At 40.8% G+C, this 24,167-nt stretch overlaps 2 protein-coding genes across 2 annotated transcripts; both read left to right on the top strand.

The window, feature by feature from the left end:
* Nucleotides 1-1,843: 1,843 nt before the first annotated feature.
* Nucleotides 1,844-16,312, top strand: LIPA (lipase A, lysosomal acid type). The gene is made up of 9 exons (XM_051618502.1): nt 1,844-2,319; nt 4,104-4,224; nt 8,004-8,202; nt 8,599-8,708; nt 9,320-9,456; nt 10,906-11,052; nt 12,229-12,300; nt 13,496-13,567; nt 14,307-16,312. Exons 1-9 carry the CDS (start codon nt 2,215-2,217, stop codon nt 14,538-14,540), a joined length of 1,197 nt encoding a protein of 398 aa, XP_051474462.1. The 5' UTR covers nt 1,844-2,214; the 3' UTR covers nt 14,541-16,312.
* A 3,728-nt stretch (nt 16,313-20,040) lies between these two features.
* CH25H (cholesterol 25-hydroxylase) lies at nt 20,041-23,234 on the top strand. Its single transcript, XM_051619845.1, has 2 exons — nt 20,041-20,065; nt 21,631-23,234. Exon 2 carries the CDS (start codon nt 21,758-21,760, stop codon nt 22,580-22,582), a length of 825 nt encoding a protein of 274 aa, XP_051475805.1. The 5' UTR covers nt 20,041-20,065; nt 21,631-21,757; the 3' UTR covers nt 22,583-23,234.
* Nucleotides 23,235-24,167: the final 933 nt, after the last annotated feature.

Consider the following 24,167-nt stretch of genomic DNA (forward strand, 5'->3'; position numbering starts at 1 on the left):
TATTGAATACAGTAAGTGCAGAGAAGTGCTTAGAGTAAGTGAAAGTAGGATAATAGTTATGCAATGTCTTTCTGCAGCCCATTTTTGTAACTTGCTTGGCACAGCACAGGAAAATTCAGAATTCCTTCTACAGTCCTGCTGCTTTCGTTTCAGGGAAAAGCTGCGGCTGCGCTGATTGGTATCAGGGAGAGTTACATTGTGTAGCAGCAAATGCCAAAGATTCTTGGGAAACGCTGGTCCAGAAATGGGCTGCAAACAACAACTGCATTCACATTTAATATAAAGACTTTGTTTACTCGAGTGTTCTGTACATGTACAAGGATAGGGAATGGCTTAAAAAGTATTTACACTTTTATGAGAGAAAATTCTTATCTGTATATCTCCTTGGAGCTGAAATGGATACCTCCTGACAAAGAGTTCTCCCCTGGCATCATTAGTCCAGCCAAAAGATTGCCTGAAATGCAGTTATCATTATTAAAATAATGCATACTGTCTATGTTATAGTAAATGACAGGATCATTTAAAATATTTTGTGCAGGTTTCAATTAAGCCTAGTTTAAAATATAATTATTATGTTTGACAGCTGCAGTTATGGCATTTAGTAACTTGGATTTTCCTCCGGGGAGAGAAGAGTATCCTGTACTTAGTTTTACAGAGAACCTAAGTGAATCACTGAGCAATATTTTGGCTGCCCAAGTTCTTTAAAATAAAATGACCCTAAGAAATGGGATTCAGGAATGCAAAGGGTCGCATAGTGTCTCTTGTACTGAGTGAGGTATCCATGCATGAAAACAAGGGGGTGTTGTGAAAACTTTAAAAAAATTATTTTTATTTTTTAATTAAAAAGCTTGATGGTTTCTAAATAGAAACAGTTCTACCTGACACGCTCCTGCTTAACCACTGTGTATTTTGTATCAAGTTTCTGCATTACTCTGAAGATACTGCTGTGGGCGTAGTAACATGAATATTTATATTACAGGATTGAATTTGGTCCAAGCTTTTGCAAGCCTGGTCACAAGTCTGCTGACTACAGATGCGATTATCTGGGAACTTGCACACGTGCAATACGATGTCGGATAGTTTGCCTCAGAGCACGAAGGTGAAACAGGTTCGCAGGAAGGTGATGGTCCCCCTGCTGGAACTGTGTGCCGGGGTGTAACTTTAGCCCACTTGTGTTAGATTCGGTATATTTAGGCTGTGCTCAAAGGCGTTGGACAGATAATCTGTTTGCGTAAGAATAACGGTGATTGCTGACAGCGTTTATAGCTCGGAAGGACCGGCTCCTCCAAAGTGCCGGCTGGGAAGCTCCCTCGGGGCTGCTGCGGGGAGAGGCCGTGACGGACGAGGCCTCATCCCCTCCCTGCTGCTGCCTTCTCCCTGCAGGCTGCGGCGGGGCCGGGGCGGGAGGCGCGGTGAGGACTGCGGGGCTCCGGGTGAGGGGCGGCTGTGCAAGGCGAGGAGGGCTGAGAAGAAAAAAAAACAATGGGCGTGGTTCTCGGGGTTGAAAAGAGTTCTGAAAATGGGAGTCCTGGGGAGCGGGGGGATCTACACAAGCGGTACTTGAGAAATGCTGAATCATACCGGCTCAGGCAGCCCAAGGCCGCGTGCTCCCGGCCCGCCGGCGGGCGGCGGGGAGCTGCGGGCAGGGAGAGGCAGGAGAGGCCGGGGGCTCGGCAGCCACAGCCCCCGGGCGGGCTCCCGCCCCGCAGGGCCCGGTGGGGTGGGCCGGGCGGGCCCCGCCGCTGCCGATAGGCCGCGCCGCATGGCCTGAGCCGCGCCGCCGGCCCAGCGCCCTCCTCCCGCCGCGCTCAGCGTGCGGCGCCGCGGGCGCAGGCCGGTCCCGCGCGGCAGCAGCTCCCCGCGGAGGCCGCCGTCCCGCTGTCGGGAGGCTCCGAGGCGCGGGACACGCCCGGGCGCCCAGCCCGGCAGCGCAGCGCAACGGGGTTGGCCGCTCTCGTCCAGCCGCTCGGGGCCGGACGACGCCTCCGGCCCGCGGGCTGCCTCCCCGTCGCTGACAGGACCGCGCCCGCCCCGCTCCTGGTCCTGTCAGGCGGGCGGGCGTCCCCGCCCCTGCCAGGCGGTCCCGCGCCGGTCGCCGCGCCAGGCGGAGGCGGTAGTAAAGCCTCGGCGGGGTCCGCACTTTGCTACCCCAGCGCCGGGTCCAGCCCCTCCGCAGCGAGCCGGGGCCTCCCGCCTCCTTCCCGTGGGAGCAGGATGCGGAGCCTGGTGGTCGCCGCTTTCCTTCTGCAGAGCGTCGCCGGTTCGGGCGCGTTCCCCAGAGAGAGGAGAAATGTGGACCCTGAAACGAACATGAACATTGTGAGTGGCGGGGGGCGGCGAGGGAGAGGTGCCCGGGACTTTAGCCGGCTGTAACGGGGCGAGGAGAGGAGCAGAGGGGTCTGGGCGGCGTTGCGGCCCCTTCGCGGCTCCGCGGGCGTCGAGCTGGTGGCTCCCGGCCCCGCAGCCGCCGCGAGAGCCCCGGAGACTTTCAGCCACTGGTCAGCGGCAGCCTGCTGCTGTCTGCACCCTCTGCTTCTGCCTCGTCTTTCTCTTCGCCTCCTCCCAGGTTCTTCTTGGTCCCCTGTTGCATGTGGCTGACCATTCTCCTACAGATTTTCCGATCCAGACCTGTGTTTTTTGCTAGAGACAGAACACTCTCTCTTCTCTGCTAGAAGAGCGTGTGTTTATGGAGCGCACCTGTGCTACTGGCACCATCCTCCCGTGTTCCTAACTGCAACTGCTTTTCTTCCATTTGGCATTTACTGTCTTAACTTTGTTCTCCTTCTGCTGCAATAGCCAACGCCAGAAAATATTTGCTGTGGGTAACTGGTGTTAGTGCCTCTTTCCTGCCCCCATCTAAATTTGTGATATTTTTTTCACATGTGAGAGGATACTTCATGTTAGAGATGCTTAAGGTCTATAAGAAAAGATGTGCTTGAGCCGTCAGTATAATCTAAATATAATTTTGAGGACTGAAAATACTAATTTAGTTTAAGGCTAATAATATTTGAATGGAATTTAGCCTTAAAATAATTTTGGAATGTTCATGTCACTGTGGATGACTAAAGATATATTTAAAATAAATAGTATTTTTAATGAAATACTCCTTCTCTTCACTGCCCAGCAGCCTACGAGTAGAACTCAAATGATATCTTGCATTTCTTAAATTTTATCTAGGCACGCTTGGTGTCATAAAGCCAATTAAACAGCATGTCCTCTCTGTCCTAAAGAAGTTAAATCAAATGAAAATAGCATAAAGCCTGAGACATAGGAGGTGGGACATAAATCTATTAATGGAACCATAGTGTTAAACAAGTGTTTTTTTTTAAATTATTGTTTTCTTGTTTGGCTTGTCAGTAAAGTCACTTGAAAGCTCTGCAACAGACAAGGTTTGAGGAGAAAGTTGAGTAAGAAATGGCACATGAAACCACGAGCTGAGGTCGCAGTGTCAGCACTTCACGCATGTGAAAAGCATGCCTTCCTGTTTGAAAGCTGCTGTGTTTGTAGTTAATTTCAGCGTGTTGCATAAACATGATTGTGTCCTCTGTATAACAGCATAAAGTTCAGGTATAAATCTGAGATGTTTTTAGAGAAGCCTTTCCCTTTAGGGGAGGTGAACTTCTTTCCTTTTCTTCCGTATGCTGCTGTGGTGCCAGTGGCTTTTTGCTGTCTGCACTTTTTTATTACTGGAAGATACTGCTTTTCTTCAGAGCAGGCAGTTTCCATTTTTGTCTGTCAAATCACATCTTGGTGTTTTGCTGTGTTAACACAATCTCCTTTTACAACACTTAAATCTCCATTTCAATCTCCTTTCTCACTTTAGCAGTGTGTGAGTATCTAAGATGACAGTGGATAGGGACAGCTTATGGAGTCCTCCCAAACTCCTAGGGTGAGGTTTGTGCACTGGTTAGCTCCTGACTCTATGCTGGGCTAAGTCTCATAAGAAAACCTGTTTGTATTTAATAGGTGGGTGGTATGGCACTGTCCTACCACATCCTTTAATTTCACATATCTGTCTTTGAAAGAAACCCAGAATACTTTGCACATGTTAATGAACTGAGGAGACTGGCAGTCTGACTCTAAGGCAATTTCTTTTTCTACAGAGTCAAATTATTACCTTCAGGGGATACCCTAGTGAGGAATATGAAGTAACAACAGAAGATGGCTACATCCTTTCCATTAATAGAATTCCTTATGGAAGAAAAGGCCTTGACAGGAGCAAAGGTAAGATTTATGTCCACTTGGAAAAATGATAAAACTCTCCTTGATTTATAGAACTTTTGCTCCTGTAATAATACAGAAAAAGCCTAAAGACTCTATGACCTGATAGAGTATTTTATTGGTGAATGTAGATTAGGTCAAAGTATGTAGATTGAATGAACAAAGAATGTAGATTGGCCAAAATAGATTAGGCACATGTAGAGTTACCTGAGTGAAGGAAGGGAGAAGTTAGAAACCTTTATTTTCCTGGCATTGCCTTTTTGTGACAGTAATACAAGCCCTTTGTTGCTGTTTGATTTTTCTGAGGGGCTGAGAGGCCTGTTTTTTCTAGGAAGTGGAAAATAAGGGTTGAAACTTACTGGATTTTTAAAGTAATGAAGTCTCTAGAAAAGAGTTTGATTGTAACATTGTTGGGTTATTTCAAACCCCATTTAAAAAAATGCTTCTTTGTAACAAGTAAGTTTCTTAAAAATGCCTGACCTTTTTTCAGCAATGGGGGAAGCTCGCACGCCTCTTTTGGTGAAATGTGACTGAACCAAAAGAATTCCCAGTAGAATGTTAAAAAAATACAGTAATTTCTTGATTTCTGCATGAAATCAGAATTTGTTTGTTAATTTTAATGTCTCTGAAGCTCCCTTTGCAGTAAGGTACAGGCCAGACAAATATTGCATACTACTGGGGTGTCATACTTTACACAGCTACTTAAATGGATTAAAAATATAATAGGATAAAATGCCTTCTTGACTACATCTGAAGTACAATACGTTTAAAACCATATTGCAAATTAGGATTTGTAACAGGTAGTTGACAACAGGTAGCCCAAACTAGGCTGTCTTATGGGTATGACTTGATGGGGGGACTAGGAGGAGCATTGACAAGTGCTGCCAGAGCTCAGTTAGGAGCTGTAGGAATTGCCGTGAAAGCTGGTCTAAATCCACAGAAGGGATGCAGGGGGTGTATGAGTGAGGAGGTATGGTAGAAGGATAGAGGGGATGGAAGCCAAAACTTAAGGGAGCAATATGGGTGAAGTTTTTTTTGCAAGGGTGGAGTGATGGAATGCTTTTAAAAAGAGACAAATACATGTTGAAGAGGAGAGACATGTTGCCTTTGACTTGCTATCCTCATACACTGCATATGGAATTAACAGTGTATTTGACAGACAATCCCATGTATCCAACAGTAGGCTGTTTGCACAGGAACTGTAGATATTCTGAGAACTGCCTCAGAACCCTTTGGACTGAAAAAAACCCTAGAAAGAGAGGTAAAAACATGGAGCTCACAAAACACACTAGTCATTGTCCTATAGCCTTGGGTGCGAACAAGACCTGTGGAAAACCCCTCTGCCAAAGGCAAAGCAACAGCCTTCCTGACCTTATCTGTGGTTTTGTATAAGTTAGGATGTTTGCACCATTTGCTGCCTCTCACAAGGTGGTTGTGTAAAGATCAGTGCTTGGACGAGGCCAGTCGGACCACGCAGGTGTCTTTGTACTTAAGAATTTCAGAAACGCCCCCAGGAAAAGGACATCTGCCTTTGTACCTGTTGATTTTGTCAAAGCCTTCATTGATGACACAAGCAAACAGAAGTTTCCTTACTTGTGGGAATTCTCCACATTCCCCTTGCCACACCCCCGACCCCAAGTTCATGTTTTGCAAAGTGCTTTAATTTTAAAAACAAGGATTACTGAGCACATTTGGGGAAGTATGGTCTCCTAGAAGAATGAAGACTTCAAAGTTCATGTTGATCTTAAGTTTTTATAGACTTGGTATCTTTTCTCAGAAAGATACCAATGATGTGTTAGTGCTGACTTGTTGTATATGTGTCATAATTCTTCTTTTGCAATACCTGCAAAATGTGAATAGAATCCCTGGGAATTATGTATCACATGATGTTTTGGAACAAAACCTACAGTTCTTCAATTAAAATAAAAAAATAATTAAAAAAAATGTCCAGGGAATCTAAAAGCAAAACATCAATGATCTTTGGTTTTAGTATTAACTGAACATGCATAGCATGGGTAACAAGGACATGGAAATACATTTGTCTTCAGATTCTTGGGGGTGCGCTGAGTAGAACAAAACGTTCTGTTGTAGAAAGGGTAGTTTAAGGGCCAACCTTTCTTATTTCCCTTCTGGGGTTTTTAGGATCAGAGTTTATACAAAATTATTATCGTCCAAGTAATTTTGTCATGTGTTTGTGCAGTTCATGTGCAGATCTGATGACTGCTTAGTAAAGTGAAAAAGGAACTGGCAAGAATTGGAGGCCAGTAGGAGAACAGAATTGAAGCATTAAAGCAGTTAAACAGCTTTGCCCTTCCTCTGTTATGACACATGCAAATAGGAGGAGGAGAACTGGCTCTTCAAAAAATCAGAATTTAGTTGATACAAGTTCAGTAAAAGAGAAGAACTTATCAAAGCTGAAGGTGGGCATTACTGAAAACAAATTTAATGTTAGGCTTGAAAGTTCTGCACGCTGTTCATAGGGTCATGAAGTGTTACTGCAGCAGAGTAAACAGTTGTGTTGAACAGCACTGCCTCCAGTGATGGCTGGACACTGCTGGAAATTCACTGTGGTTGGAAGGCAGTATGTTACAACGTGTGTTTTTTCTTAACAAAATGGGAAAAGTAAGCAAGGAAAAGGTCCCTGGTGACAGGTGTAAGGGTTGCCAGGAGGCAGGAATATTGCCAATTTGGATTTTGGATCCCACAGCAGACATTTACGGACGTGACCTGGAATGGAGGGTGTAGGTGACGGAAATGGTTGTGACTTGGGTGTTTCTGCTGAAAGATCCAAGTTTAAATTATAAACGGAGGAAGCATTATATGAGTTAGTATTGTCGTAGAATGATGAGTCATTGGAGGTGGTAAATTCCTGAGTAATCTCTGGCATTGAGTTAAAGTTACCATCTTATCAGATTTCAGTTATTAAAGCAGAACACCTGTGCTACTGCAAGATCCAGAGACAAGTCCTTGGATTTTATGAAGTCCATGTTCCTCTGAAAGGATTATATGTTGTTTTCTTTTTGTAGAAGCAGGAACCTTCAGGTTTTTAAATCTGACATAAAGGTGTCACTTCCCATTTCAGCGTGGGTAAGTCAGGAGAGAGGCTTCTTAAATTCCACCTTGACTGTGGTCCTGTGGTACGAAGGTCAGGGGGATAAAATCCTCTGAAACATAGATCCCCTTGTTGGCTGCTTGTACTTCATGTTGTGCCAGAGCTTTGGTAATGGAGGGGAGCTGCATAGGGATAATATCAGTACACTTTGCAGAGATTTCCACAGCTCAGCACTGTAGTCTGGCATTGTCTTAACTGGAAAACGAAGATCTCAGTAACACATATATGGGAATGCCTTCCCTAGATTTAGGAGCAGGGCAAGGGTCATAAGTAGTTTGGCTATCTCTGTGTTTGGGCCACTTTGCTGAGTATTTGTGAGCTTGAAAAAGTAGTAAGGGCTGCCTGTATTTTTCTTGTAGATCCTGGTTCTCTCATGTTTTCTGATTGCATGTCTGCTCTCAGTTTTGAAATTCAAAGAGTCTTTTGCTCTAGTTAGGAAACTAACAAGTTGCCAGTTTAAAATTCTTAATGATAAAACATAGCTTTTTGTGAAAACACCTGATTTAATGGCACAATGAATATTATACAAATTGCTAATCTTAGATTAAGTCAAGTAGATTAAACATTCAAAGTGCAAATCTAAAGCAGACTTTCAATAAATCACTTGAATTATTCTTAGCCATTCAGTTCTGGATGAACAGGAAGCTATGATAAATGCTTTATTTTTCAGGTCCAAGGCCTGTTGTGTTTCTGCAGCATGGTTTGCTTGCAGATGCCAGCAATTGGATCACAAACCTGGATTACAATAGCCTTGGCTTTATGCTGGCAGATGCTGGCTATGATGTATGGTTGGGAAACAGCAGAGGGAACACCTGGTCCAGGAAACATACACACTTCACAGTGAAGCAAGAAGAATTCTGGGTTTTCAGGTATCCTTATTTTACTAGACAAACTAGAGAAATTACATATGCTGATGGCAAGTAGGTTTCTTTTCCACTCTTTGCCTATCATCTTAGTTCAACCACATTGTGAATGTACAGGAGTGTTTTGTTTGTTTGTTTGTTTTTCTGGTTACGTGTGCTACACACATAAAACTCTGTAAAGCTGAGTTTTATGGTCATTACTGTGTCCTGAGGTAGCCTTCATACATGGTCAATAGAATGTTAATTGCTTTCACTGGTGCTTGGTGAGAAGACTCAATCAACCGAGTGTTCTGCCTCCCCTGAAGGGAGCTTTTCTTCATGTCCAGATCAATCTATCTGCAGTGCAGTTGTCCCACACTGATAATTTACTTACACAACAGACTTTTTATCTTTGCTTTGTAGCTTTGATGAAATGGCTAAGTATGACATTCCAGCCTCAGTGGACTTCATTTTGAAGAAGACTGGCCAGGAACAAGTATTTTACATTGGCCATTCACAGGGCACCACAATGGGTATGTGAAGAGATACATACATTAGATTTGTGCTTGAAATTGTATCAAGTTCCACATATGTGGTTTAATGATTAAAAAATAAGGCATTTGAAATCTACTGCTTCTGGTTTTTAATGCTTCCTGGAATATTCATGAAAATTAAAAATAAAACACTTAAGCTTTTTATGTTTACTTAAAGTGGGAAGCTGTTGAAAAGATAGATTGAAGTAATAGGTACCCGCCAGTACAGTTACTATTAAAATAAACTGGTGAACTGCGTGCAATAAAATTAGAATCATCAGACATGATGCTTTTTCTCTATAAAAGGCCTGGTCCAGATGTTTTTAGACCTGCAGACAGAAAGAGCTGAAAAGGGTGTTGAGTTAGTTGGCACAAATTGTTTTTTCAGAAGAAAACAAATCCTTCTGACTTGCTTAATTTGTTTTGTGTTACATAGTAACTAGATTAATTTAAAACATTTAAACTGATCCAAGAGACAACAGTAACATTATTAATCTAAAAATTCTTGTGTGCACACAATATATGTTAGATTTTCTAGAGTCACTGCCTGGTAAAATTCACATCTAAATGGTTTCAGTGAGGTTTGTTAATTATTCTCCCTTTATTTTCAGCTTTCATTGCTTTTTCAACTTTGCCACAGCTGGCTAAGAAAATAAAAATGTTCTTTGCCTTGGCACCAGTAGCTACAGTCAAGTTTGCCACTAGCCCTCTGGCAAAATTGGGAGTGTTTCCTGACCTGCTACTGAAGGTTTGTGTTTGAGTGTAAATGTTTTAAGCCAGACAAGGTTTCCCCCTTTCTAGTTGAAACCAGCATAGAAAAGAATGTTAAAAACTCTGATTAGCTCATTGTCATTGACAGTACAGGCCAGTTTTTCCATAATAATGCTGTGGAAGTAAACAGTGGCTTCTCTGGCTTTACTGCTGTCTAATGAGACAATTTTCATGAGTTTAAAGTAATATTTTACAATTGCAACATAAAGATGGAGTAAAATTATGTGTTTCTATTCACATGTTTATAGAATTTGTACTACAGAAATCACATGATTATAAAATAGTTGGTCTGTTTTAGAAGTCATATGATATCTTTATACAGAATATTTTTGAATTGTTATGAACTTTTAACAGATTTGTTGCACAATTAACCATTTAGTAATACAAGAGGATCCTTCAGAGGGTGATTAAGAGCAGTAGCTTAATTTAGATGCTGTGAATCATCCTCTGGAGGAGTTTACTTTCCCCCATCAAAGGGAATGTAGGTGGAATGGCAAGCTGCAATATATCCCTGAAGCCAGGCACTGTGAACACCCTGCTATGTGTCATTTTTAACCCTCAGATTTCTTCCCACCACCCACGGGCTGTTTGTTCCTGAGATAAACCCTTCTGTAATGTACCTTTTACAGATTAAATGCTTATGTGTTTGCATTATTGTAAGTGATCCTGCTCTGTCTGGGGGATTGGACTAGATGATCTGTCAAGGTCCCTTCCAACTCCTGAGATTCTGTGTATGATTCTGTGTGATTAGTTCCCTGATCCAAAGGCAAATGCATAAAAGTCTTGTTCGTTGTGTAATGAACTTTGTCTAATGAGGATAGTAGCTGATCAACGCTGGTAAGTGCTGAGGAACTTGATTCTCATGGTGACTTGCAAAAAACTGGAGTACAGAAGTACATGACAGAGGCAAACCCATGGGTCACTTTTTTAGAGAGCTGTGTGGGCCATTTTCAAATTCTTGGACACTTTAAAGATACTCATCAGGAGGAAGTGGCTTATGGAACTTGTTTTTCTTACATGGCTTGAAGAGAGGAAGTTGCAAATACAAAGCCATTTAACATTAGCAGATGCAGCTTTAAACATTTTAGTCTTAAACAATTCCTATGAGAAGATGAGTAGTACTCCTGCAAAATACTGGATTTAAAACTGATAAGAAATTGAGGTTAGGTCTACATTTCTTTACTGGTGGTCACAGTTCCCATGTACTTTTAGTGGCAGTAATGGACTGCATCATTTGTAGCAGAAGCACTAACTGTGACCTTTCCACTGGCCTGTAAACAAGGTTGATAAGGAGATAAATAATTTTCGTATGACAGACCTGTCACCAGTGCAAAGACAAATACCTCAAGAATGCTGTAGAATGAAAAGTAAACCCAAGCTATTCTGTGCAATTACATGTTTGTCCTATGTGTTTCTTATTCTGTAGGACATGTTTGGAAAGAAACAGTTCCTCCCTCAGAATTTTTTGCTGAAGTGGCTTGCTACCCACGTTTGCACCCACAGAATACTTGATGACCTTTGCGGCAACATATTCTTTCTTCTGTGTGGTTTTAATGAGAGAAACTTGAATATGGTGAGTTTTGGTTACTTTCAATAGCTGAGTTACTGTGAACTCTAACACGGTACTGTGTGTCACTGTAGTGATTGTCCTTTACATATAGTTAAAAAAACCCTCATACCTTCTTTATCATACTGGGTTTGGATTAATATTTTCCTTTGGTATAGATATACTTGCACAACTTAGACAGATAGAATTAATCTTTTCAAATGATACTGAAAAGCTAAAATACATTATTTTATATCTCTTGGGGAAGTGGGTGAAAAAAGTTAATTAATATGATGGTGCAAGTATTTAATTCCTTTTGCACAAAGTGAGGAATAAAGACACAATTTTCAAGAGAACGGTTGAAGTTTTCTCATCTCTGTCTCTTGGTGGATGTATGCAATTATTTTCTCTGGGACCAATTTCTGACTGTGCTGATGGCTTCATCTGTGATTCTTGTTCCAAAGGACTTGTTCACATGACTTGTTTCTTATCCAAAAGCTAGTTAACAGCAGCTGGCTTGAGATGGCCTTTTTTCATAGTGCTTCTTAAAGTGTTTCTAACTCCCTGAAGTCAGGAGAAGCTGGTATGTTTACCCACAGGTGGATGAAGACTGAGGATGTTTTTATTGGATTGAGATGGAATTAACATTATTTTTTCACCATGCTATGTGCAAAATAATATATTTTTATTAGCCCAAAAGTGCAGGTTTTTATGTTTTCTTGCCCAGCATATACAGTTTTCATGGTTTTAGTGGTCGATAATATTTTTGTTTTCTTCCAGGATTTAAGTTTCCGCTGGGTATTTTCTACTTCTAAACTTAAAGTGTGCTAAGTTCTGAATCATTTTGCACTCACAGCTACTAGTTTAAGTGTAGAGTAAATCAAGGGTCTCTGAAGGTCCATCTAAATATTAGTTAATGTGCCCCCAACTATTACAATACTAGCAGTTTAAAAAATATATTCTGAATATAAAAGAAATTGTTAAGGGATAGCATTATCAGGTTTAAAGTTCTGCTTTGGAATTCTGCAATCATAAGTGAACTCCAAACATTTGAACTTTTTACCTGATCTACATATATGGTTCTAGTTAACTTTTGTTTATAACAGTTTTAAGAGGAATGGCAAAATTTCTGTTAGTTGTTCAAGAGGCAATTATGGTTGCATTGTTGCACTGTGAGGAATAAACTGCATTATCTTGTTGCAGAGCCGAGTGGATGTGTATTCAACTCACTGCCCTGCTGGGACATCTGTACAGAACATGATCCACTGGAGCCAGGTAAAGTTTCCAGAATCTAAAATGTTTCTGAGCCTAGCTTGTTTCTCTGACTTGTTTGTAGAAGATTGATATCTCTCTTAAATGGCATAAAATTGTGGCACTTAGTGCCATGGTTTAGTGGATGTGGTAGTGTTAGGTCATAGGCTGGACTTGATCTCAGAGGTCTTTTCCAGTCTCAATAATCCTGTGATTATGTGAAAATGCAAAGAAATATATATGTAGCATAGCTCAAGTGAAATGGAAAAAATGGAACCACCAATTTTAAGTACTGGAACTGTTAACAGCAGCTGCTTTGATGATACTAACTTATGGTGACTCACCCCTCTTCCCTATTTCTTTGAAGGTATGCTAACTTAAGTAGTTCAAGACAGCAAATAATGCAACAGAGTAACTTAACTCAGAGATGCTGTAAGAAGTATTTACTCCTCTTTCAGCAAGGTATATTTACAAGTTATATTTTTAGCCAGTGAAAAGCAGCAGGCATTTTGTTCTGTTACATTCTGTTTGGCTTCATTTTCTATTTTAATACTGTATTTTGAATTTCACCTCAGTGCACAATTTCATGCCTGTGATGCTGTTGTGCCTGAAGCTTGCTCAGCAGGCTGACAAAAAATGAGAAGACATATGCCATGGAAGCAGTGGTCAGTGCAACTTGTGATCTTGTATCTGGACATAGTCATTTATTCAGAAGCAATGTTTTCTCTTGTACACAGCTGTTCAACTGTTGGCTCCGAAATAAATTTATGAAGACTTTTTTTTTTTTCCAGATACCTGTTATATAGACTACTGTTTCTGAAAAATAATAGGTGGTAATTAATACAGTGTAGACTTCCAAAGAAACCTCCATGCTGTGTTCATATATGTTTAGACAGCAAGGTCAGTATTTCAGAAGTTAGCATGGAGCTGCCACATCCTGGCTTTGGATACACTAAACTATTTTCCTTTATTTTTCCTACCGTTGCTACTAAAGAGTGTGAAATCTTAGGGGCTGAAGTCTAATGGTATCGAGTGTTTATGTTTCCCATCCCTGTGACACTGGGCAAAACAATGACACTTCTCCTTGTTAATACTTGACATTTCACTGTTTCTTGTGTCAGTTGCCTTTGCCAGTTCTGCAGATAACCTATACTTCTTTTTATACCTGCAATAAAAGTGTTGCAGTTCTTTCTATGTGTGAACATTTTTTAATTTCTAGGCTGTGAAGACTGGGGAACTCAAAGCTTATGACTGGGGAAGCAAGGCTGCAAATATGGCTCACTATAACCAGGTAGACATACTTATGGATATGTTATAATTCTAGTATGTCACAAAAAAAGTCCTTGGGTGCTTCTCTGGGTGTTATATTTATGCTGCATGCTAAAGAGACACTATGGTTGCCCAGTAACCAACTGGAGATCTGGTTTTTCCAAAAAAACCAGGACTGTAGAACTCTGGGGTACTCTTGAGTCAGTATGGAGCCCATGCTTGGATACAAAGCTGTGATGGCACACTGTTTCTTGAGGGTGATGCTGCCAGCCTAGATCATGAGATCCCATGGCACTTGTCACTATAAGGCATAGATTGTCATTTCATGTGCATTGTTTATCTTCAGACTGTTCAATTTCCACATTTGTTTCTAAATTGCTGTGTGCAATGCTAAAAGTATTTTGCTCCTTGTCACTTTAGTGGCTGGTAAGGATTGCAGTATCATACCTTCAGAGTAGCAATCACTTGTAGTGTTTTATTAGGGTTTATAAATAACCTGGATAGGATGCATTCTCTGAGACTTCTGCTACCCTGCTGTCTTGTAAACTTTTCAGACCACATCTTTACTTCTGTGCGTGCTATAATATTTTAGGACTCTTAGAGTTACATTTCCTGCTGACTCCATCTCCATCTCTAGCTGCCCAAGAGAGGAAGAGAAAATGAGAATCTGTCACATTCTTCTTAGTATGCTACACTGCACTACAGTATCACACCAGACTTGTTCTTTCTAATGCTTTTGTTTTAATTTTCCTCCTCCTCAGTCTACTCCCCCTTTTTACAAAATAAAGGAGATGACGGTACCAACCGCGGTGTGGACTGGTGGACAGGACTGGCTGGCAGACCCGAAGGATGTTGCTATGCTGCTCACTCAGATCACAAACTTGGTTTACCACAAAAGCATTCCAGAATGGGAACATTTGGATTTCATCTGGGGCCTTGATGCTCCTTACCGCATGTATAATGAAATAATTAACATGATGAGGAAGTATCTCTAAACCAGCTTGGTGTTTCATAGTATTAGTTCACAAATAATTAATCTTTTTTGGAAAATATGCTCTTCTGGTAATGCTACATTGTTTATTTATGGTGCATTTTTAAAATGCCAGCAATGACTACTCTATTGGATTAATAGTTGGTTTGTTTTTCTCAGTATTACTTCTCTCTCCTACAGAAATCCTCAGTATAACCTGCTGATTTTGCACACAGTGGCATGATACTGAAAAAAAAAAAAAAAAAAAAAAAGAAAAAGCAGTGTGACTTTGCACAAAAGGAATATGTCATGTGGATATCAACTTAGTGACATGTCTGAAAGACAAGTTAATCCATTCAGCACCTTAGGTGCTTGACAATTAAAAAAAAATATTTCACTGTGCATAAAACACTGCCATTTCTTAGTATGTTGCCATTTCCTGGTACCTTTCTGAAGTACTCCTTGTACTGCAGTGACCCAGTTGGTGCTGGTACTTTAAAAAGCACTTAGTGACTTTTTGCTGCATTATTGTTTTAGTCATCACATGCAAGCTAGTTACATCAAATTACTTTCTTTATCAATATGGCTCAGAAAAACTGTCATGAAGCCAGAGAAGATCACCACTGCCAGTTGAAATCTCCTATTTTGGGACTGATGCATTGCTGCATTTTTCTTGGTTTAATGGTATCCCTGAAGCCTTTCATGTTTCCCATACCAGCTATGAATAAGAATCCTTATTTGCTCTGGCAGATTCCTGGAACAAGAGAAATGGTTAAAAGACATACCACTTTCAGTTAGCTTTGACAATAGGTTATGGCTTTCAAGGAGAATGATGTAACATACTTAGTGTTTTGTTTTCTTTGCACTGACCACTAGAAAACAAGCTCCCTCTGTATACTACTGGAGGGGGGAGCCAAAACATTAGTTCTGTAGCTTGAGTAACTTAATTTGCCTGGAATTTTCCCCTTAATCTTCTGCTGCTTTGAAGATCTGTTTATTTTTAGCTGCTTATGTGGTGCTTGCCACCACTGTGTTCAGGAGCTGTGTAACAACACTCTGGTGAAGCCTGGCAGTATTACAGCAATTTCTATGTGTCTTAGTTTCCACTTAAAAATGGGGCTAATCCCCCATTTAAAGGGAGGAGAGGATTCACATCTGCTTCAGGGGTGTGAAGCCTCGTAGGCTCCAAAGTAGCCTTGTAGGTGCCTTGATCTCTCAATTGACTAAGCAGAGGCTTTGGACTTCTCTGAATTGCATATATGTTCCATGCCAAATGTAGATGTATGAACAATCTCCAGGTCAGTTTCCTCAGTCCAGACGATAGTTTTTGTGGCATGGTTGGATTTAACCCAGGTTTCTAACAGTAATCCCAGCAGGATAAAAAACCTTTTCTACATGGCATAGAAAATAGTGCATTCTAAACCAAAGCAAAAGTTTTAGGGTTTTTTTGTAAGAAAAAAAATTCAAGAAGATACATGAGCCATAAATCAGGGTGGTTTGTTTTTTTATATTTTTTATTTTTTTTTTTAAATTATTATTAATGATTCAGACTCAGGGAATCTTCAGGCTTTGTTTAAGGAAAAAGCAGTTCATGGTATTTCGGTTGCAATTCCTAGCAGGACCTCTTTGTAGCACCCATATTTGCTTTACCTTGCTGTACTGAAAGGAAGTTTCTTTAGGAATCCAAAGTGGCTAACTTAGCAGTTGTGAGGGTATGTGATACAGTAAAAGCCATGTGCATCATGTTTATTAAGCCCGAAATATTTCAATAAACATGAAACCTGCTTGGAGATTGAAGCGATGTGTTGTGTTTCACTTCTTGTTCTTTCATGAAGGCATGTGACTCTTTGGGACGGAGTCCAGAAAGCCAAGCCTGTTTTTCACAATTATTCATTTGTAGAACAAGTACAATAAAAAGTAAAATAGCTTCTGTTTTGCTTTTTTCCTTAGAGAGACTTTTCCTAAGCGTAAAAAGCAGTTCATGTTGTTTTGGGGGATTCCTCTGAGACTTTTAAGTAAGATACCAATTGTAAGTAACTGCTCACAAGATGGAATAATTTTCTAAACCTTCAGGTGAGGTTCCTTTCAAAGCACTAACATGGTGAAAGCTTCTTGTATCACATTCTTAAACCCTGGGTAATTGGATTGCTTAACAGACTGTCTGGTAATCTCATAAATAGCATTAATCACATAGGAAGGCAGGGAAGTAGTCTTTGCTGTGGCATGTTAGACCCAGCTTTTGACCTTTGTCATCTTCAATAATAATACACTCAGGCTGTACCTTTCTGCACATTCTGAATACAATAGATGTGCAGTCAAGATAGCACATGGGATTAAATGTTATGTGTTGTCAGCTGATGAACCCGCTGTGTGTCTGGAAATAAAGCCAGAATAGAGGAAGCTTTACACAAAAACCATTATGGAGTTTCTCTGCTTCACTGGAGCAGGGATGACTATGGGAATTGTGAGCTGCTGTACTCTCCCTGGCTAGCTAAAGTTGGAAGCACTGTGTGACACAAATTTGGAGAGGTGTCAATGGAAAGAAAAGTGCAAAATAAGACACCGTGGATGCAGAGGAAGAGTGAGAAATTTGAGGTAGTAAGAATGAGCAGTGATGAATGGTACGTTTTTCAAAGCAGATCTTACATACTTACTGCCTGTTCTATAGACATCTTTGTGTTACACATGTACATATATGATGTTGAAGGCTGGCTGAATGTCAGCTTTGGATAACATAAGTTGTTCTACCATAACAGAGGGCAGCAGGGACCTTCTGCTGACCTAGTTTCAGCACTTAGTGATGCGATCACCCTATGCTAGAAAGCCAGAAGAAAGCAGTCTCTGTTCAGCTGATAGATTGCCAGGCTCACAGACCTGTGTGCATCTGGAGTGACTGCACATCCAGGGCTTGGACTTAGAGATGTACAACACAATTGGGCATACACAGACATAAAGACGCATGTTTTTGTTCAGATGTTATGCTTGAAATTTGAAAAAGATTTTTTGTAGTCATCTGCAAATACATTCACACTGTTCATTTCATGCAAAAGCTCTAAAGATGGCAGTGAGTGTGTGTTAGTGATGTGTGCTGAGTGATGTAGTGCAGAGCATTTTTTACACTATTTCATGATTCTGTAGCTAGTGACAATACTGACAGAAGTTTACACATCAACTCGAAACAACATAGCAGTGCCTGAGCATAGGAATGTGTAGTAAAACAGAACTCCTACTTCCCTGGGCCCTGCAAGAGAGTTTTGTCAGCTTGGGAAAAAAAGTAAATCAGTTTTCTACAAATTCATCTTTATGGTGAGTGTGTCATACAAAAAAAAAAACCCAAACCAAACAGGAAACAAGAATACTTTAATATAGTTGAAAGTTACAAATGGCTTTAATCTGTAAGATATGAGAGAGAAACCCTGGTAGTTGAATAGGTTTTCTGATACGTAATGAGAAGTGGCTCTTGGTGGAAAATTTTCCTATAATTACATTTATAGTGTGTCTTCTCGCGTTCTTTGATGTCTTATAAAACACAGACTCATTTTATATCATTGCACATCATGAGCACTCTAATAATGGTGTCTCTTCTCCAGTAGGCTATTTTCAAATACCTTCACTGAAATAATCAGTTAAAAAAAAACAAAACCATGAAGGTTGAATGGACAGTAGCCACACCTGTAACGTGATTCCCTCAGTCTTATTTTCTGAGGATACTGAGCTGGAATTCTGGTTCCTGCATTCTGATTCCTCCAGAAATTATGACTGTGTTTAGTTGTAGAGGATGTAAATCAGTTTCTCACTACGGAATACGAGTTCTGAATGAAAGAATTTTATAACTGATCCTGATAAGGTGAAGCTTGAGAATTAACAATTTACTTTCCTGGCAGCTTTCTATCCCCAGCCATTGTTAGGAATTCATTAAAAAGACCTTTGATTAAGCTTTCTTTCCGTGCTGGCTGGAAAGGTTTTCAGTGAAGCTTGGTTGGGGGGGCTGGAGTGTGCACATGAAAATATTTTGATTAAGAAAATGTGTTATTTCTGTTAAGAAAAGTATCTTGTGTTTAGACTGAAGTTTTTAATCAAAACTGAAGAGGAATCTGTGTTGTTCATCCTCAAGTACCCAGTATACCCGAAATCTCGGGGCTCAAGCTGCTTACCTGGGGTGCAAGGAGGAGATGCTCATGTTCCTTCTTTGGATTCAGATCCTGGAACTGAATCTCAGTATATGTGAACATAGGAAGACTATAGGTTGAAAAGATGTATATACGCAATGTTTCCTCTTTCCCTCGCAGGCTGTAACACTTACAAGGCCTGCCACAGATCTGTGCCTACCAGCTTTTTGTTCTGCTGCAAAACAGTGCATATTCTGTGAAATCTGAAAATTTTAACGAAGTTGGAGGAATATTTCCTGCCACATGTACTTTGAAAGCGGCTGGCGCCGAGGCGGGCTGGCGGGGCGGGCTGCGGGCAGCGCAGCCTCCGCTGGGGGGCGCTGTCGCCCGCCGAGTCGCCGCTCAGCCCGGCCCGGGGGGGCAAAGAGCCGGCTTGGACCCTCGCAGAGCTGCCATGAGCGCTGCTTGCTGCACAGCGTGTCTGCTTGCACTCATGCTCGTGGAGTAAGGTGAGTTAGGATGTGAGGACCTCAGATTTACTGTATTTTTCCAGCTCAGTAACAATTTTTGAAAAGGAACAAGGTGCTGCCTCTGCTTTCCTTTGCTCTGGTTACTAATCTGCTTCCCTGCTACTGTCTTGAACAAGTTAACAACCTTCTTCCCTGGCACCCTTTTTCTGGTAGAAGGCTCAGCAAGCACTAGGATGTTGCCTTGTCTGCGATACAACAATAATCCTACCATATAGAGGGGGAGAATAGGAGGATAATAGGAGGCAAAAAGATACTTTGCCTCTGCTGCTGTGAAATTAGTTTCGGTATGTTGATCCTGATGTTCCCTCCTGCTAACTTTTCCTTATTTTCTTACCCCCTTAATGCTCTGCTGTTTACGTTACAGCTTGTACCTAACAGTGCAGCCTGGTGTAGGTGCTTGCATCTTGTGCTCATGTGGAATCTATTTAAGACCCTTTGCGGGGCCTCATTCCAAACTATGTGCCCTTCAACCTAAACTCTGTAGCAGGAGTCTTGATTTTTTGAGAGACCCATTTAGAGTCTTGTAACACATGGGGAAGTTTGGCAGCATCGTAAGCTGAGTGAAAAAAGCTGGGGTTGTATTGCCGAATGAAGCACAGAGGGGATTTGAGTGTACTTTGTCTTTTCTTTACGTTGTACCTTGCGCTGACAGAGAAACCTACGTTAGCAGAGCTGAAATACATAAGTGCTTTGTAGTGGCTAAGCCAAACAGCTTGGAATCAGTTTGCAAAGTAAGAGTTTGCCCTCTCTGATGTCTGAGGATTAATTTTTCTGAGCATACTCACTCGCTGAGCCTGACTTGCTACCCAGCCGGGTGCCAGCAGAGCCCGCCCCCAGGAGCCCCTGCAGAGGGGTGCGCTGCAAGCCCTGCGCTGTGCCAAGCCCGGCTTGGGGCTGCACCAGGCTCCGAGGTAAGTTCTGCTCACCTTGCACCTCACTTGGGCTTTATGTTGCAGAGTATATTAGTAATAACACTCTAGATTTCCGTTATTTTCCCTTAAGGGATTTACTATTTTTCTATGACCTAATCTGCAGGCAAAATGCCTGTTCTTTAAATTTTAGCTTATAGGCAGCAATCGTTCTAAAATTTTTAGAGACTTTGGATGGCTATTAAGGATTAGTCAGAGGACTGTCTTTAGGCAGTTGAGCAGTTTCTGACCATCTCCCTTTAGGCAGACTTGGAATACATTATAGAATAAATACGGTCCCTGCATAATTCTAGTAAAATAGAGAATCACATATCACATCTGGGAGGCTTAATTTCTGATTGTGACTAAATAAATAAACAGCAAGCATCTCTCAAGAATATTTTCAGCCCCAAATAATGATTGAGTTACAAATGCATTTTTATGTCCTTATCATGAAAGGGATGTCAGGATAAAATATAATTAGAAGTTTGAAATTAAGGTTTTGCATATAACTTGATCAAATTTATTTTCTGAATAGTAAAGAACTAAAATGGTCTGAGCAAGCTAATAAAGTCATCCAGGAAGCTGAGCTCATTTCCAATATTAGAATAAATGCTGTACCCACAAAAGAGGTGAGTTCATAGGAAGCTGATGGCAAGCTCTTTTCCCCTAAATGTTCAGAGCTTTGTCTGTCTTTTTCTAAAAGCACAAAAGAAGAAGTGATGTATTAGTGGATAAATAAAAACCTCCATAATTTACCCCTAAAATACTTTTAGCAGGTTAGAAATTCAAGGAGTCAAGCCTGAGAGCTTCTGAATACTGCATGCTTCCCTATGATTAAAGGAAGATCCTTTAAAGGACTTAGCCCTAACCAGTGGATCTTTTAATTATGTATGTTAATTTGGTACTTTGGGTAAAGTATTATTTCCATATTATATTGCTCAGAGAGCTGTTGACATGTGGAGTGAGTATTATAATAATGCAATAATATTGTGACAAGGTATCTGTTTGGAAGCATAATGAGATTTTACCTTGTATTCTTCCCAGAAATTAGGAGATATTTTATTCTTCAAAAGTTGTTTGGTCAGTTTTGCATCTGGTCAAATCAGGTTGATTTTGTCTAGTAGATACATGAGCGTAAAAGAGAATATGAGCTTAAAAGTAGGTGGAGATGAGCCACTGCCACCCCATTCAGGTTGGAAGAATATAAAGTTTTGACTTAGCCTGTTGTATACCCAAGAGATCATTAAGAAAATGTTTGTACACACCCATTACCCACCAAAACTCCACAGTCAGACTTAGGGTTTAGGTACATGTACATCTTTGGTAGCAGTCACGTTAAAAAAAATCAATTGTTGGATGTATTTCCTTACCTAAAAAGGCAAAACGATAGGAAAAGATGTCACAAGTGAAAATTAGTAATCTTTCTCTGAATTCCAGTGTTGGAGTTCTGGATTTCTGCTTAATTTTTCTTATTATGCAACTCTCCTTGTAGAGCTCCAGTAATTACCCTGGTCAGCTAATTCTGTTTGGAGATTGTAACGCATTATATGACTTCTGTGTAACAGGAAAGGTAGCTTCCTCTTTAAAGCTACGTATGACCAAGTAAGGAGGATTTCTGATGGGCGGAGTTTTCCCTTGAGGAGGTTAGATAAAGGCTTGCAGGACTTACAGATCACTCAGACTGCACTCAGCATGAACTGCAGCCTGCCAGACAGAGAGCTGCTCAGCTACGCCATGGATGGTCAGCAGGACAGGTTGTGTCTTCAGACTCTTTGGGACTTTGTCACAGCAAATGAGGCATTGATCAGGTCACCGTTTTTTCCAGTGCTGTTTTCTTTTACAGCATACATGGCTTTCTGTCTTCCATATATTGCATTGGACTTTTTAAGCACTAGACTACCAAACTTGAGAAAATACAAAATCCAGCCGCAGAGCTATCCAACTCTTGGAATGATGGTGCCTTGCATTATTCAAAGTGCTTATCATCATGCTGTTTTGATCTTCCCGGTGACATTTCTCCACTGGTACTGGAGACCAATGAATCTACCAGTGATAGCTCCAGAGCTGCTTAAAGTCCTGCTGGAAGTAGGAGTTTGCCTGCTTCTGTTTGATTTTGAGTACTTTCTGTGGCATTTGCTTCATCACAAGGTGCCTTGGCTCTACAAGACCTTCCACAAGGTGCACCACAAGCATGTGTCAACATTTGCTCTTACTACCCAGTATTCCAGTGTATGGGAATTACTCTCACTAGGATTTTTTGCTGCTATCAACCCAGTGCTCCTCAGATGCCATCCTTTGACAGAAATGATTTTCTTCCTTGTAAACATTTGGTTGTCAGTGGAAGACCATTCAGGATATGACCTTCCATGGTCAACTCACCGACTTGTGCCTTTTGGTTTGTATGGAGGAGCACCACATCATGATCTCCATCATCTGAAATTCAAGTCAAACTATGCTCCTTATTTCACTCACTGGGACAAACTCTTTGGGACATTTACAGAGTCGCATTCTAATTAAGTATATTTACATGTGGATTAACTCTTATTTTTTATTGACTACACTGGGACATTAATTTTTTAAAGACACACTGAAGATTGTATATTTGAAGCTGCCTATAAAACCAATAGCTATTTATAACAAACCCTCTTAATATATTGTGTCTCTTGTATGTGTATACTTGGAACTACTTATGCTGCGTGACTGCAAATGGGAGAGCAAATATCTGTTGCTTATATTTCTTTGAGTCAAAGGTGTGAGGGAAACATTGAGACATTCTCTATTCTTTCCTTCTTTCCAGCTTTCAAAAAGCATGAGTTGTATTACTGTATGATGTTTTATACATACACCAGAACAATTATCTTACTGTTGTAGGATGATTTATAATGTAAACAGAAAAGGTACACATCATGGATTTTGTGGAGTTTAATCTGCCAGAGCATATTGTTGCACAATGATGTAAAATCAAGCTGTCAAACAAAACTAGTTGGCTAATTGTGCCGTAATTTTGATATTTATATTTTAAACCTTGATGTACTGTCTGTTTTTAATAGCAAATAAGTTTGACCATTCTTTTTATATTACATTGTATTTCATTTTATTAATTCCTCTGGTTATATTAGGAAGAGGTATGATTCCTTTTGCATAGGTGGTGTTTATTTGAGTTCCAGAGTTTCAGAGTTTTCTTATTAAAATATTGTCATGTTATTTCAAAAATGAACCCTTTACTTTTTTCTCCAGAAATGAAATAGTTTTCAACATGGTAGAAAGAGAATATTGAAGAATACAATTTTAAAAGCAATATTGAAGGGTTTTTATTACATTTGTGAGAAACCTGAGTAATTTTCACTATATTTATAGCATGAGAGTAGAACATTAAACAGCCCTTTCATAAAAAGGAGCATTGGTCCTTCACAATCACATCTGTTAATTGTTACTTGCACGCAAAAACCTGCTGAGGAATATGAACAGGGTTTATACAAAATAGATTATCCTTTCAAGCAGATATCAGAGGAAGACAGCCAAACCTTTCAGGATCCTAAACCTAAATCGTAGAATCATAAAATTGTAGGGGTTGGAAGGAATCTCTGGAGATCATGGACTCTAACTCCTCTGCCAGAGCAGGACCACCTAGGGCAGGTCACACAGAAATGCATCCATATGGGTCTTGAAAGTCTTCAGAGAAGGAGACTCCACAACCTCTCTGGGCAGCCTCGTCCAGTGCTTGGTAACCCTTTCAATAAAGAAGTTTTTCCTCGTGTTGAGGTGGAACTTCTTATGTTCCAGTTTTTGTCCATTGCCATTCATCCTATCACAGGGCACCACTGAAAAGAGACTGGTCCACTCCCCTTGACTCCCAGCCTTCAGATATTTGTACACATTACTAAGATCTCCTCTCAGTGTTGTCTTCTCTAGACGAAAAAGCCCCAGGTCTCTCAGCCTTTCCTCATAAGACAGGTGTTCCAGTCCCTTAATCATCCTCATAGCCCTGTGTTGGACTCTGAAGTAAATCCCTGTCCCTCTTGAACTGGGGAGCCCAGAATGAGACACAATACTCCAGGTGGGGTCTCACTAGGGCAGAATAGAGGGGGAAGATAACCTCTCC

This window comes from Apus apus, chromosome 4, assembly GCF_020740795.1.
Source record: "Apus apus isolate bApuApu2 chromosome 4, bApuApu2.pri.cur, whole genome shotgun sequence".
Taxonomy (NCBI): Eukaryota; Metazoa; Chordata; class Aves; order Apodiformes; family Apodidae; genus Apus; species Apus apus.

Excerpts from the sequence above, each read along its gene's own strand:
- LIPA (XM_051618502.1), top strand. The coding sequence starts at position 2,215 with ATGCGGAGCCTGGTGGTCGCCGCTTTCCTTCTGCAGAGCGTCGCCGGT. Across the intron at positions 2,320-4,103 it reads CTGAAACGAACATGAACATT|AGTCAAATTATTACCTTCAG; the intron begins GTGAGTGGCGGG and ends CTTTTTCTACAG. Across the intron at positions 11,053-12,228 it reads ATGAGAGAAACTTGAATATG|AGCCGAGTGGATGTGTATTC; the intron begins GTGAGTTTTGGT and ends ATCTTGTTGCAG.
- CH25H (XM_051619845.1), top strand. The coding sequence starts at position 21,758 with ATGAACTGCAGCCTGCCAGACAGAGAGCTGCTCAGCTACGCCATGGAT.